The sequence below is a fragment of the Eumetopias jubatus genome, unplaced genomic scaffold (assembly GCF_037043125.1).
Source record: "Eumetopias jubatus isolate StellerSeaLion01/CBP00866 unplaced genomic scaffold, mEumJub1_p1.0 scaffold_7, whole genome shotgun sequence".
In the NCBI taxonomy this organism is placed as follows: Eukaryota; Metazoa; Chordata; class Mammalia; order Carnivora; family Otariidae; genus Eumetopias; species Eumetopias jubatus.
This window is the reverse complement of record NW_028274813.1, coordinates 134,531,782-134,544,064: the sequence shown is the minus strand read 5'-3', so window position 1 is coordinate 134,544,064 and position 12,283 is coordinate 134,531,782. Positions and strand designations below refer to the sequence as shown.

At 44.1% G+C, this 12,283-nt stretch overlaps 1 protein-coding gene across 5 annotated transcripts in view; it reads left to right on the top strand.

Moving 5' to 3' along the window:
* Nucleotides 1-12,283, top strand: part of FAM169B (Protein) — a 90,798-nt gene that overhangs the window by 18,434 nt on the left and 60,081 nt on the right. For 3 of the 5 annotated variants that reach the window (XM_028122834.2, XM_028122830.2, XM_028122832.2), the window contains exons 2-3: nt 431-564; nt 3,806-3,905. In XM_028122834.2, coding sequence (XP_027978635.1) covers nt 431-564; nt 3,806-3,905 — 234 coding nt within the window. The remainder of the gene's footprint in view (nt 1-430; nt 565-3,805; nt 3,906-12,283) is intronic. The other 2 variants (XM_028122831.2, XM_028122833.2) reach the window with 1 other exon arrangement.

Here is a 12,283-nt window from a genome sequence, read left to right as displayed (position 1 = left end):
GTCGCTGCCAACCCTGCCATTGGGAATGTCTTCTATTTTCTTTTGGCACCTGATGCAGAACTATTTTTTCATTAAAAAAAGGGGAGGAAACGGGGTGCTCGGGTGGCTCAGTGGGTTAAGCGTCTGCCTTTGGCTCAGGTCATGATCCTGGGGTCCTGGGATGGAGCCCTGCATCTGGCTCCCTGCTCATCAGGGGAGTCTGCTTCTCCCTGTCCTTCTACCCCTCCCTCTCCTCGTGCTCTCACTTTCTCTCTCTCTCTCTCTCAAATAAATCAAATCTTAAAAAAAAAACCTTGAAAAAAGTAGGGGAACATGATTTTTATGGCAAGTGTTACTTGTATGCTTAAAAAAAAAAAAACAGAGATAAGGGACTTCCCCTTTAACAAAAGAATAAAACTAATGTCATTTCTTGCTGTCTTTTTTCCCCTAGCAGGCATTTACCCAGTGGATATTTTGGAAGATGACCCTGAAAGGCATCGGGAAGCAGCCCTGGCTTATTATGCCACGCTTAGGGAAGGGATGCAGTCCTCAGTAGAGCTCTTCTCTCTTCCCACGGGGGAGCAGGTATGTTTGATCTTCCTTATTGGTAGAGAGCTCTGTAAAATCTAACTTACTAGAAAGTGGAACGTTAGTACTAGAAGGAGTATTATAGATTTAAAAACAACAACAACTTCTGGAGTGAATACTAGAATAATTGCACTTTGAGAAGCAGAAGGAGTTCTAGAATGGCATTCTGGAGTCCTGAGGATAAGTCCGGTTTTGCAAGGTGGTGAGTAAGACAGCCTGCTCTGAATCCCACATCTACCGCTTACTAACTGTGTGACCTTGAGCAAGTGTCTTAACTTTTCTGGTGTTGGCGTTCTCATATCTAAAATTGGGACAATAACAGAGCTTACTGGGGTGCCTGGGTGGCTGGGGTGCCTGGATAGCTTTGTTGGTAGAGCATGGGACTCTTGATCTCAGGGTCGTGGGTTCAAGCCCCATGTTGGGTGTGGAGCCTATTTGGATAAAAAACAAAAACAAAACCAAAAAACCCCCCAGAACTTACCTTGTATTGTTATTACAAGGACTAAATGAGACCCTGTGTTTACGTAATGCTTGGTTGGGCCTCAGTTTCCCCATGTGTAAAATGAGGGGCTTGGTTCTAAGCTCTTCGGTCTCTAAAGTTTGGCCCAGTTTTAAAATTTTGTGGTTTGGAATGAAGTTTTGTCAATTGGAATTTAGTTATTATCAATGTGATTTTTAGCACTGATAGCCTTTTGGCTAAGGACTGGGAGAGAACAGAGAGAAATGAAAACCGTTTGTTAGGATGGTGGGACTGTGGGTGAAATTTTAAAAATGCATTACTTTGAAGAACGTTTTTTCCCATGCAATAAGTAAAAAGAATATGTGAATCTTGGATTGTACCTCAGTCAGTCACCTTTCTTTCAGATTTAAGTCTGATCTGTTCAAAGAGACAGGATTTTCTTGTTTTATATGTAGAAGATTTTCCTCGTACCAGATGATATCATTGCTGTCTGTCCAGCATAGTAGAGTTTTATTTCATTGTACTGAAGTTGTTCCAGAGTTCATTAGAACAGTGGCTTGTGAAGCTTATACAGTTGTGGCTTCCTTGAGACTTTGGAGATGCTAGTTCATAATCAAACTGTTAGAATCCCCTGGGTGATTCTACATTGTGGAGCTGCAGACTTGAGGTCCCTGCACTCACACGTCTTCAGCGCCCCCTAGTGGCAGCTATGCCGAAAAAGGAAGCAAGCTCTTCGTTAAGGTTAGGGTTGCTAATTCTTTGGGAAGCCAGGGGCTACGGGCTGCAGGGTGGGATGGAGTGTGGCGAAGGCTAGGTGTAACCTGAGAAGCGGGTGAAATCCGAGAGCTCTGAAGGACTCTATGATGCCCTTTCAGTCCTCTGTTTTCATTTCACCCTTATTTATGAGATTACGTTACTTAAAAAAAAAAAAAACCTATGTAAGTATGTGCAGTGAATGAATAATTTTAGTGTTATTAGCAAAAACATAATAAAATGGGACAGCCCTTAAAAATAAGTTGTTTTTATGTGATAGAAATGCTGAAAGGACTTTATAAATTTTCGTGAGAATATTTTCAATTGTTTTCCTACCATTTTGGCATTTCCTTAAGAAATGGTAGATGTGCCCTATCACTTAGCAGTTGAAATAGTCTCATTTGGGGTAGTATCAGACTTCCTCATTGCTTTTAGCAAATTTAACTTTTCTTTTGGAATCCAGAGAAATTTTTCCAAATGAAAAGAAAGATGAGAAGGTGGTTTGAGGGTATATCATACCACATTGCTCTGGTTCTCGGAAAAGTCCTAATTAACTGTTTCCAGTCTTGAAACTGCCCTATCACATTTAAAATACAATAATACTTACTGATTTTTCTGGCAATAAACCAGGGTATGCTCATTGTATAATATTTAGGAACTATCGCCAGGGACAGAGAAAATGAAAAAAACACAGTTAACTGCTGTGAACATTTTGACAGGTTTCCATTTGATTTTTATTTCTGCATAAACTTTTTAAACATTCTCTCTTACAATACAGTCCGGTCTGTAATAAACATCTTTCCATGTCAATACAATGCTTTGTACATTTTTTTTAAAGATTTTATTTTTAAGGAATCTCTGCACCCGATGTGGGGCTCGAACTCACAACCCCGAGATCAAGGGTTCCATGCTCCCTGCCTCCCAACTGAGCCAGCCAGGCACAACTGATCGTGATTTTAATGGCCTCTAACAGCCCTCTGGTGGGTGAACTGTGCTTCACATAACCACCGCAGGAGGGCCAGCTCAGAGACTCTCCCTGCAGGTGACTTGAAGACGAGGGGGGCGGAGGGGCACCGAAATGTTTTCAGCTCTCAGAATTTGTTAGGAAACAGTTCTCTCAAACCACAGAGGCTTGCTATAAACTTTTACAGGTGACCTGCCTGCCTAGCTCAGCAGACACCTTCTCTTTTCATTTTTTTATGCTCTCCTTGGTTTTCAGCACAGACTTTGCTAGTGGAACGTGTTGACCTTTTGCTTTGGGAGCTGGGAGCAATGCGTCTGATGGCCACAGAGAGGGTTGGGATACCAGCGCTTTCCAGAAGGCTCTGGGAGGGTCCCAGTGTTAGAGGCCCCCCCACACGGCTTGGTGTTTCTCTTGTTCCTAAGCAGACGGGCACCAGCACTGTTCTCTCTCTCTCCCTCTCTCTCTCACAGCAGAGGTTCTCTGCCCTTGGGCTGCCCCAGAGCCAGAGCGGAGCCTGCAGGGCCCACAGGGTGTGATGGGTTTATTGAGACCCCTTGCAGAGACCTGAGGCAGGCCAGCAGGCAGCCTGAATGGCATGGGGGCAGGGGTGGACACAGGCTTGTTCAGGCTGTTTCCATGGAGTGGCCTGGCAGGTGGAGGCCTGAGGTGGGGGTGTGGCCATCAGCTTTTGTAGGCTGAGGTCCCAAGGGGAGGGATCAGGGTGGGGAAGGCTGAGGGGGGCCAGAAGCATACGGATGGGGAAAAGCTGGAAGGGTATCAGCTGAGTGGGTGTTTAATCAGTACTTGGCTGGATGGGCAGGTAAATGAGGGACGGGGATGGTTGGCCGGGTGGGAGACAGAGGAAGGGCCTTTGTCCCATCCCACTTGAGTTTAGCTCAGAGTGGGTAAGGTCTCCATTTTTACATGGCTTCCATCCTGTCAAATTAACCTCCATGCAACAGTGTTCTTCCAGTGAATACTATGCCAATTAATTGGTAAGTGATTTCCTGTGCCCTTACTTTGATGACAAAACAAAATGGCGATTTTGTTATTTTTTTCAGGTTAAACTTGAAGCTTCGTCTATTTGCTTTTGCACTGTGCACCGTGACGAACCTCAACATAAAATATTAGTCTTGGTTAATCCCCAGGACACGAAGACAGGTTGGTAGTTACTAATGGATTTAAAACACAGGGATTCTGATTTTATTATTTACAACTATTGGAAGGAACTATGTCGGAAATGATGGCTGGACTCTGAGGCTGGACCTAGATGAATATCAAAGCAGAAGGGATGTCTTTTCAGCGTTTAGACATCTGATAGTGCATTATTTGTGTTTATTCACACACGTGTGGGTTTTTGTATTAAGACACTGGACTCCCTCTCACCCACGATGGCTGTATTCTGAGCTGCTTTTGAGGGTAGCACTTGCGGTTCTTGTTAATAATATGTAGGGGGTGCATGCACAGGGTGGAGCCCATTTGTTGGAGTGTCTCACCGCCCCCTGCAGCATGAGGCCTCTGACGGTCAAGCAGTTTGCCGGGGGCCACGCAGCTGGTGCTCGGGAGGGGATTTTGCAAGGTGATGATTAGGTGGGGTTTTGTTTCTGGTGGGGAGGTTTATGTAATCTGTAACTCATTTATTCTTCCTCCGCATTATGAAGAGACCATTTGTGACTGATTTCAGCTCCTTGGAGTGAGTGCTGAGTTTCGTACGAGGCAGGGATCTGGGCCTGTTGGCCATGGGCAGCACGATGTGGGGAGGGGAAAAGGCTTGCAGCCCATCCCTCCACCTGCAGCCCAGGGCACCCGTGAGCTGTAAGCAAAGCACCTTTGAAGTCTCTGACTTTGAGGGGGTCCCAATTGAAATTCAGTTCTATTTTAGAAATTTTCTCCTTGATTCTATTTTTCTGTGTTTTATGGATTTCCTTCCATGACCGTGTATTTATTGCTTTCCTCCTAAGAAGTTAAAAAACCAAACCAACCCTTCATCAGTCAGCCCTCCTTAAACAATGTGGGATCTGGTGAAAGTTTGGGGTTAGAGGTCTTTCACTATAATTTGCAAAGGGGGCTTCCTTCGGCTCTCCAGCCCCACTGGAGACAGACCTTTGCCTTTCACCCTGCGTGTCTATCCAGAGGTTTGTACTCAGAGTCTGCTCTGCCTGATTGGTGTCACGAAGCCCAAGGTGACATCCTTGATTGGAGAAAGTTATTCAGCACAAAGACTGTCGTTTATGCTTCTTTTCTTGTTAATCTGGAGACACGAGTGCGCTTAGCTAGCTGTCTGGGAGTTTTTGGCATGTTGGCAAAGCCTCTTCATTGCTCCAAGGCTGAGGGTTGGCTGAGCTGTGTGTGACAGCTTTAGGGTCAAGGTTCGGGACCACTCCCGTTTCTGTCCCACAAAGCCTTGCCTGCCATGAACAAAGGGGGGCCGTGAAAACCCCAGGCCTGTGCCTTTGCCTTGAATTTGGGACTCCCCCACCAGGTTAGCGAAAGTGACAAGATGTGCCCACAGGCACTCCTCAGTGAACAGATTGTCAAAGAACTCAAAATATCATTTGCCGATTCTAAGAAAATGTCCAAATATCAGCAGCGCTTCGCCCCCTGCCTTTTTTCGGGGTTTAACAACATCCTGGTTGTAGATCTTTAACTATCATTTGTATAGTGTAAACATATGACTGAGTCCTAAATCTGTTTCCTATTTATACTGTACTTAATTTTTTGGTTGTTTTCAAGAATGCATTGTAATAAATATTCGTAAGCTCTGAGCAATCTCGGTCGGGACCTTATGTATTATAGCGCTTTAAATAAAGTTTTCAAATGTTTTCCTACCGGCTGGGGCGCTATGGTGCTCGCTGAAATTTTCCACGAGTTCCAAAAACCGCGCAGGTGTAATCCATACCTCATGCTCTTTAATCTAGTATTGAGAAGCCGACACGATTGCATAAATGCACCTCCTTGGCTTGAAACATACAGACTCAGAAGCCGCTGATGGTATCCCTAGACCCTCTTTACCTGCGTGCTCAGTGGTGACCTTTGATCCTACTGTCTCTGGTTCCTTTGTAATTCTGCTGGAACGGTTGTATCTGGGAAGGCCAGGTGTGTGTTTGTGTGTGTGTGTGGTTAGATGGAATCTAAAAGGATCTGGCGCTGTTTGGTAAGCCCCGTCCGTGTATGAGTTAATTATTGAGAAGCTGGTTGAGTCCATCACAGCCTTTTGAGATAACCCCGTGAGCAAAGGAAAACCATCCTGGAGTTGTGAATTCCTGGGGGCGGGGGCAAGCAGCTAATGCTCATGACAGGCTGCTGTTAGGATGTAAGTAATGAGGCCCTCCAGCTTCCCCCTTGAAGGAGCTGGGGATGCACTTTCCAGACAGGTGGTTTGGGAAGCACATGTCTTCATCCCTGAGGGGTTCAGTCTGGACTGTTTCTCTGGTCAGAGGCTGGTTTGTCACCAAGGCTGTTGAGGACCCCCCATTTTTTAGTTACCTCTGTACCTCTCAAGGGCCTTCTCTTTCATTTCTCCCTCCTTGTTTTGTTATTCCTCCTATTTTTAAATTATTAACGGATGTCGTGTTTACAGAGATTAAAAAAAAAAAGACTCCTTATCAAAAAAAGCTGTGGTCTTTTTTCTATTTCCTGCATTAAATCAAAACTGCTTACCCTAGCATTCCAGATTCCCATCAGTTGATGGCCTTTTGCCTTTCTCATTTCCTGCGATTTGCAGAATAGAATAGGATGAACCTGGACTTCGGTGTCAGAGACAACTAATTTGGCATCCTGGTTCTGCCACCTGACGGGGGGACCCAGAGAAGTGATTTGGTCTAAGCCAGTTTGGTCATCTGCAAAATGGGACATCCCACTTCATAGAGTGGTTGGGGGAATGAAGTGATTTGTGGCAGAACATCTGATGCTCTGGACCTTCCCAGGCAGAGAGTAGTCACAACCCTAGCAGAATTCTTCCATCATGGCACACCTTTGCTTGATTTTTCTTCGTCTTTGGGTGTTGTGTTATAGAAGCATGGGATTTTTTTTTTTTTTTAAGATTTTATTTACTTGACAGAGAGAGCACAAGCAGGGAGCGGCAGGCAGAGGGAGAAGCAGACTCCCCCCAGAGCAGGGAGCCTGATGCAGGACTCAATCCCAGGACCCTGGGATCATGACCTGAGCTGAAGGCTTTATCCATCTGAGCCACCCAGGCGCCCTTAGAAGCTTGGGATTTTAGTGTGGGAGGCCTTCTTGTCCACTGCGGGCCAAAAGTTGGCGGCTGAATTCCCTCCCCGATGAATTCTGCTTGCGCACTTCATGGATAGGAAGGCAATACCATGATAGGCCAGGTTAGTCTGTTTTTGAAGAGCCCTAACTGTAAGAGAGCTATCCCTTCTACTGATCCCAAACTACCTCTTTGGATAAAGGTCATACAGTCCATCCACAAGCAACCAATGATCAAGGATGAGCCAGGGAGGATGTGTCTATACACCCCCTGGGTAAAGAAAGATTCTGATGGCAGTTCTCATCCTCAGAAGGCACAGTGAGCCCTGGCATTGAAGTGGGCTGCTGGAAAGCAGACATGATCTGGGACTGTGTTAATGGAAGGATAATCCCCCAGTGCAATTACAGCTCCGTTCTCTCCCCCCTGAGGGGGACGGCTCAGGCCCCCTAGGAAGCAAACTGGCATTTATCCATGCAGAAAGAACGGGGTGATGAGAGGGCTTGAAACCATTTGAACAAGGCTTGAGGGACCCGGGGCTGTTTAGCTTTGGAGGAGGGATGCAGGGGTCCGGAAGCTCATGTTCAAAGGGCTGTTTCGATCATTAGATTCAGTATTTTCCAAGATGATTTTTGGTGGTGCGATTGAATTCCAGAAGGAGAAAAAGGATGGATGATCTTTTGAATTTTAGTTCAATCCTAAATATATCAAGGAAAAAGTTTTCCTTTTCCACGAATATGCCTTTGATGCTTATCTAACCCTTGTTCATCTTAAAAACAGAGGAAAAAAAGAAAATAGGTCTCCCTGCTGAGAGCCTGTAGCTAGAATTGAAAGATTTGTCTAAGATTTATTTTTGTAACAGCCAATGATGCCTCTTTTGTGGTAGGGCTAATAAGGTTGGTGTATGATTCTGTCAGAATGAGGAAGGTAGGGTCTGGGGAGCGCTGGCTTCTGCATCCTGGAATGGCCTGTTCTATTCTGGGACAGCTCTGACCAGTAGAACATTCTTAAGGAGCCCAGACTGATATGCCGTCTCCTGCCTGGCCTGGTGCCCCCACTGGGGCCGTCCTAGCTTATAGGCATGGCTCCTCCACAGGACAGATACTCCCAGGCTTGGGCCAGCTGCTGTGTCTGTCACACATTCCTTGTTCTTCAATTGCTCCTCCTGTCACGTTGCCTCCAGAGCTCATACGATCCTGGATTCTTCATTCAGATCTAGGCTTCTCCTGGAACATGGCATCCAGGGCCCATGTCATGGATGCTACTATGGAAAGAACCTGGGTTTCGGAGTCAATTAGACCAGACTTCAAGTCCTCTGTCCCTGGTGAGTGGGGTGGCCTGGGTTCAGTTATTTAGCGTCTCTGAGCTTCCGTTTCCTTTCTTTTTACTCAGTGGTCTGGCCTGTGGCCCAGCAGCAAGGCATCACCAGGAAGCTTGCTAGAAATGCAGGAGTTTGGGTCCCCCTCAGACCTGCTGAGTTAGAATCTATACTTTAACAAGATCCCCAGGTAACTGGTGCACATTACCATCTAAGAAATGCTTGCTCAAGAAAAGTGAGACGTGAGTGGTGGCTGAGAGCTTTTCTCACTCCCCTCGGACATTCTGCTTCCACCAACTCAGCCTCAGTGTGCCTTGGCATTTCAGTAGAACCAACCCAAGGTTGACTCGCCTCCAGCTGACAGCTCATTACCGTGCATATCTGGCTTCTGGGCTTTTTAAACACAAACTCATTATTAAGACATGGCCCTATCCTCCCAAATTTGTGGAGTAAATGTTTTGAACTTACAGTAGAGACTACTTTCATTCCCATTATACATATAAACAGATTTATTACTACATAATTCACATATCATACAATTACCCATTTAAAGCATACAGTTCAGTGTTCAAGGGTTGTTAGTATATTCACAGAATTGTGCATTTATCACCACATGTAATTTTCACTATCTCTAAAGGAAACCAGCCTGTCTCCCCTTAGGTATCACTTCCTTCTGCTCACCTCTTCTCCTCACCCCTGGGCAATCTATTCTGTTTCTTTGAATTTGCCTATTCTGGATATTTCGTATGAATGGAATCATGCAATGGTTGTCTGATTTCTTTCACTTAGCATGATGTTTTCAAGGATCGTCCATGTTGTAGATGTTTCAGTACTTGATTTATTTTTATGGCTCAGTACTATTCCATTGTATGGATATACTGTATTTTGTCTCTCCATTTACCAGTTGATGGGCATTTGGGGCATTTCTGTCTTTTGGCTATTACGAATAATGGTGCTATGGAAATTCATGTACAAGGTTTTGTGTGGGTAGATGTGCATCTGTCTTTTCTAGTCAGTGTTTTTGTTTCCTTTGGATAGATACGCAGAAGTGCAGTTGCTGGATCGTATGGTAGTTTTATCTTACATTTTGTGAGGACCCTCCAGACTTTTGTCCACAGTGGCTGCCCCAAAGTACGTTCCCACCAATTGTGCACAAGGGTTCCCTTTTCTCTACGTCCTCCACGTTGTTATTTCTTGTCTTTTTGATACTAGCCATTCTAACAGATAGGAGGTGATGTCTCATGATTTGGGTTTGCATTTCCCTGATGGTTAGTGATATTGAACACTTAGTCATGTACCTGTTGGCCGTGTGTGTGTCTTCCTTGGAAAAATGTCTATTCGTATTACATGTGTTCTGAGACTCAGTTTCCAATGTGTGGAGCGGGTGTTTTCCCACGCAACACCAAGTAGTTCTCCACATACCAGCTGGGTGTTACACTCTTCGACTCAATGGGTTGAATTCTGAATGGGTGTTACACCATTCAACTCAATTCTGATACTATCTACCCAGAGGTAGATGGGACAGGGTAGAGGTAGATGTGTCCTTAGAAGCATAAAAGTTTAAAATTTTTATTATCAGTTTATCTGTGTTGGGTTGTTCATTCTTTTGGTGTCATATCTAAGAAAACTTTGTTTGCTGGAAGAGTAAGTCCTTCTATCCAGTTAGATGAACTCTTTCTTGCATCAGATCCCAAGAGGTAAGGGTTTGGTTCTACAAGACTCTCCCCACCCCCTTCAGACACCAGTTGCAAGCCCGGATTGCTACGTTGACTTCTGACCAACTGGTTACAGATTGGAGGTTCCCACAACCTTCTCTTTGAACTTCAGATGCCAATTGAACATCTGGGTTGTTAGCTGTGCTTCAGACTGCCTGGCTATAAATCAGTTTCCCACTTCTTTAGTTTGATTTGTTTGCTAGAGCGGCTCACAGAACTCAGAGAAACATTTGACGTACTACATGACTGGTTTATATCAAAGGATCTAACTCAGAACAGCTAGATGGAAGAATTGTGTAGGGCAAGGTATGGGGAAAGGGCGAGGAGCTCCTCATGTTCACCAGCCTGGAAGCTCTCTGAACCCTCTCCTTTGTGATATGGACATGACAGGTTACATCGTTGGCCACTGGCAATTGATTTGACCTCTAGCCCCCTCCTCTTCTCAGAGGTCAAGGTGGTGGACTGGAAGTTCCCATGACTAATCCCGTGGCTGGTTCTCCTGTCAACCAGCCTCTGTCCTTAGAAGCTCCAAAAGTCACCTTGTTAACATAACAAGAGACACCTTTGTCCCTTAAGAAATTGCAGTGGTTTTAGGAGCTCTGCCAGAAACTGGGGATGAAGATCAACTCTATATATTCCTTATCATAAATCCCAGTATCACACGGATCTTATGCCCATTTTGTAATCGGATTTTTTTTTTTTTTTTTTTTTTTGCTGTGGCGTTGTAGGAGTTCTTTATATATTCTGAAAGCTAACCCTTTATCACACATGTGATTTGCAAATGTTTTCTCCTGTTTCGTGGGACGCCTTTTCATTTTATTGATGGTTTTCTTTGCTGTGCAGAGCCTTTTCAGTTTGATGTAGTCCCACTTGTTTATTTTCCTTTTGTTGCCTTTGCTTTTGGTGTCAGATCCAAAAACGTCATTGCCAAGACCAATGTCAAGGAGTCATTGTGGTTTTTTTAAAAAATTTTATTTATTCTATGTTTATTTTTATTTTTTAGAGTCACTGTGGTTTTGATTTGCATTTCCCTGATGACTAATGATGTTGAACATCTTTTCAAGTATTTACTGGACATTTTTGTATCTTCTCTGGAGAACTATCTATTCAGACTCTTTGTCCGTTTTTATATTGGATTATTTGTGTTGTTTTTGAGTTGTAGGAATTCTTTATATATTCTGGATACAAGATCTGGTTGTCTTTTTACTTTCTTGATGGTGTCCTTAGAAGCACAAAAGTTTAACATTTTTATTATGCTCAGTTTATTTGTGTTTGGTGGCTTGTCCTTTTGGTGTCACATCTAAGAAAGCTTTGTTTGTTGGAAGAGTAAGTCCCTGTATCCAGTTAGATGAACTCTTCCTTCTGGTTGTTAAGTTAATGTCATGTAACCTTCTGAAGGTGTGCATTCTTTGTTTTTTTATTTTAAGTTTATTTATTTATTTTATTTTTAAGTTATCTCTGCACCCCAACGTGGGGCTTGAACTCACGATCCCGAGCTCAAGACTCCCATGCTCCGCTGACTGAGCTGCCCAGGTGCCCCTGAAGGTGTGCATTCTTAATTTTTTAATCCAAGTAATTTAAAAAGAATGCTGTTTTTATGTTTTGTTTTGTTTTGTTTTTAAGTAGGCTCCACACCCAGCATAGAGCCCCTCGTGGGGCTTGAACTCACCACCCTGAGATCAAGACGTGAGCTGAAATCGAGAGTCTGCCACTTAACCGACTGAGCCACCCAGGCGCCCCTGAAAATGCTGTTGTTTTTTTTTTTTTAATTCATGCAGCAATTATATCAGTGAACATACACCCAAACCACTATTTAGCATACATCTCTAGTTCATCCACAAGGAAATTTAAAGAGCTTTTATGAAATGCATGCCTGAAATTAAGAATGGGGTTGAAATCTGGCCAGTGAAATTAAGATTACTTACGTTTAATAATTTTCCTAACACTAGCCTGGAACACTTGTCAGAAAAGGGAGTGAGGCCAGTGTGTCTTCTTTGGTCTTGGTGACTTTCTGCTGATTTTAAATCCAGTCTTTGTTTCCTAGGGTCATTTTGGACCATCTTTTATAATTCACTCTAGACTCTCATTAAGAGGGGATGTTCGGGGAACCAGGCATTGCTTCCAAGATCTACATCTTCCCCTTACACACTAGGATAGCACTGGTTCATTCTGGGGTTTTCTGGCCTCCCATGCTCTCAGAGATTAAGGGTTATAACTTTAGGATCACATTCTCAGGACTTTCTGGCCCCTGGGACATAAGTTCACTGTGTCTAGAGATTTGAGCTTCTCTGAAAGTAGC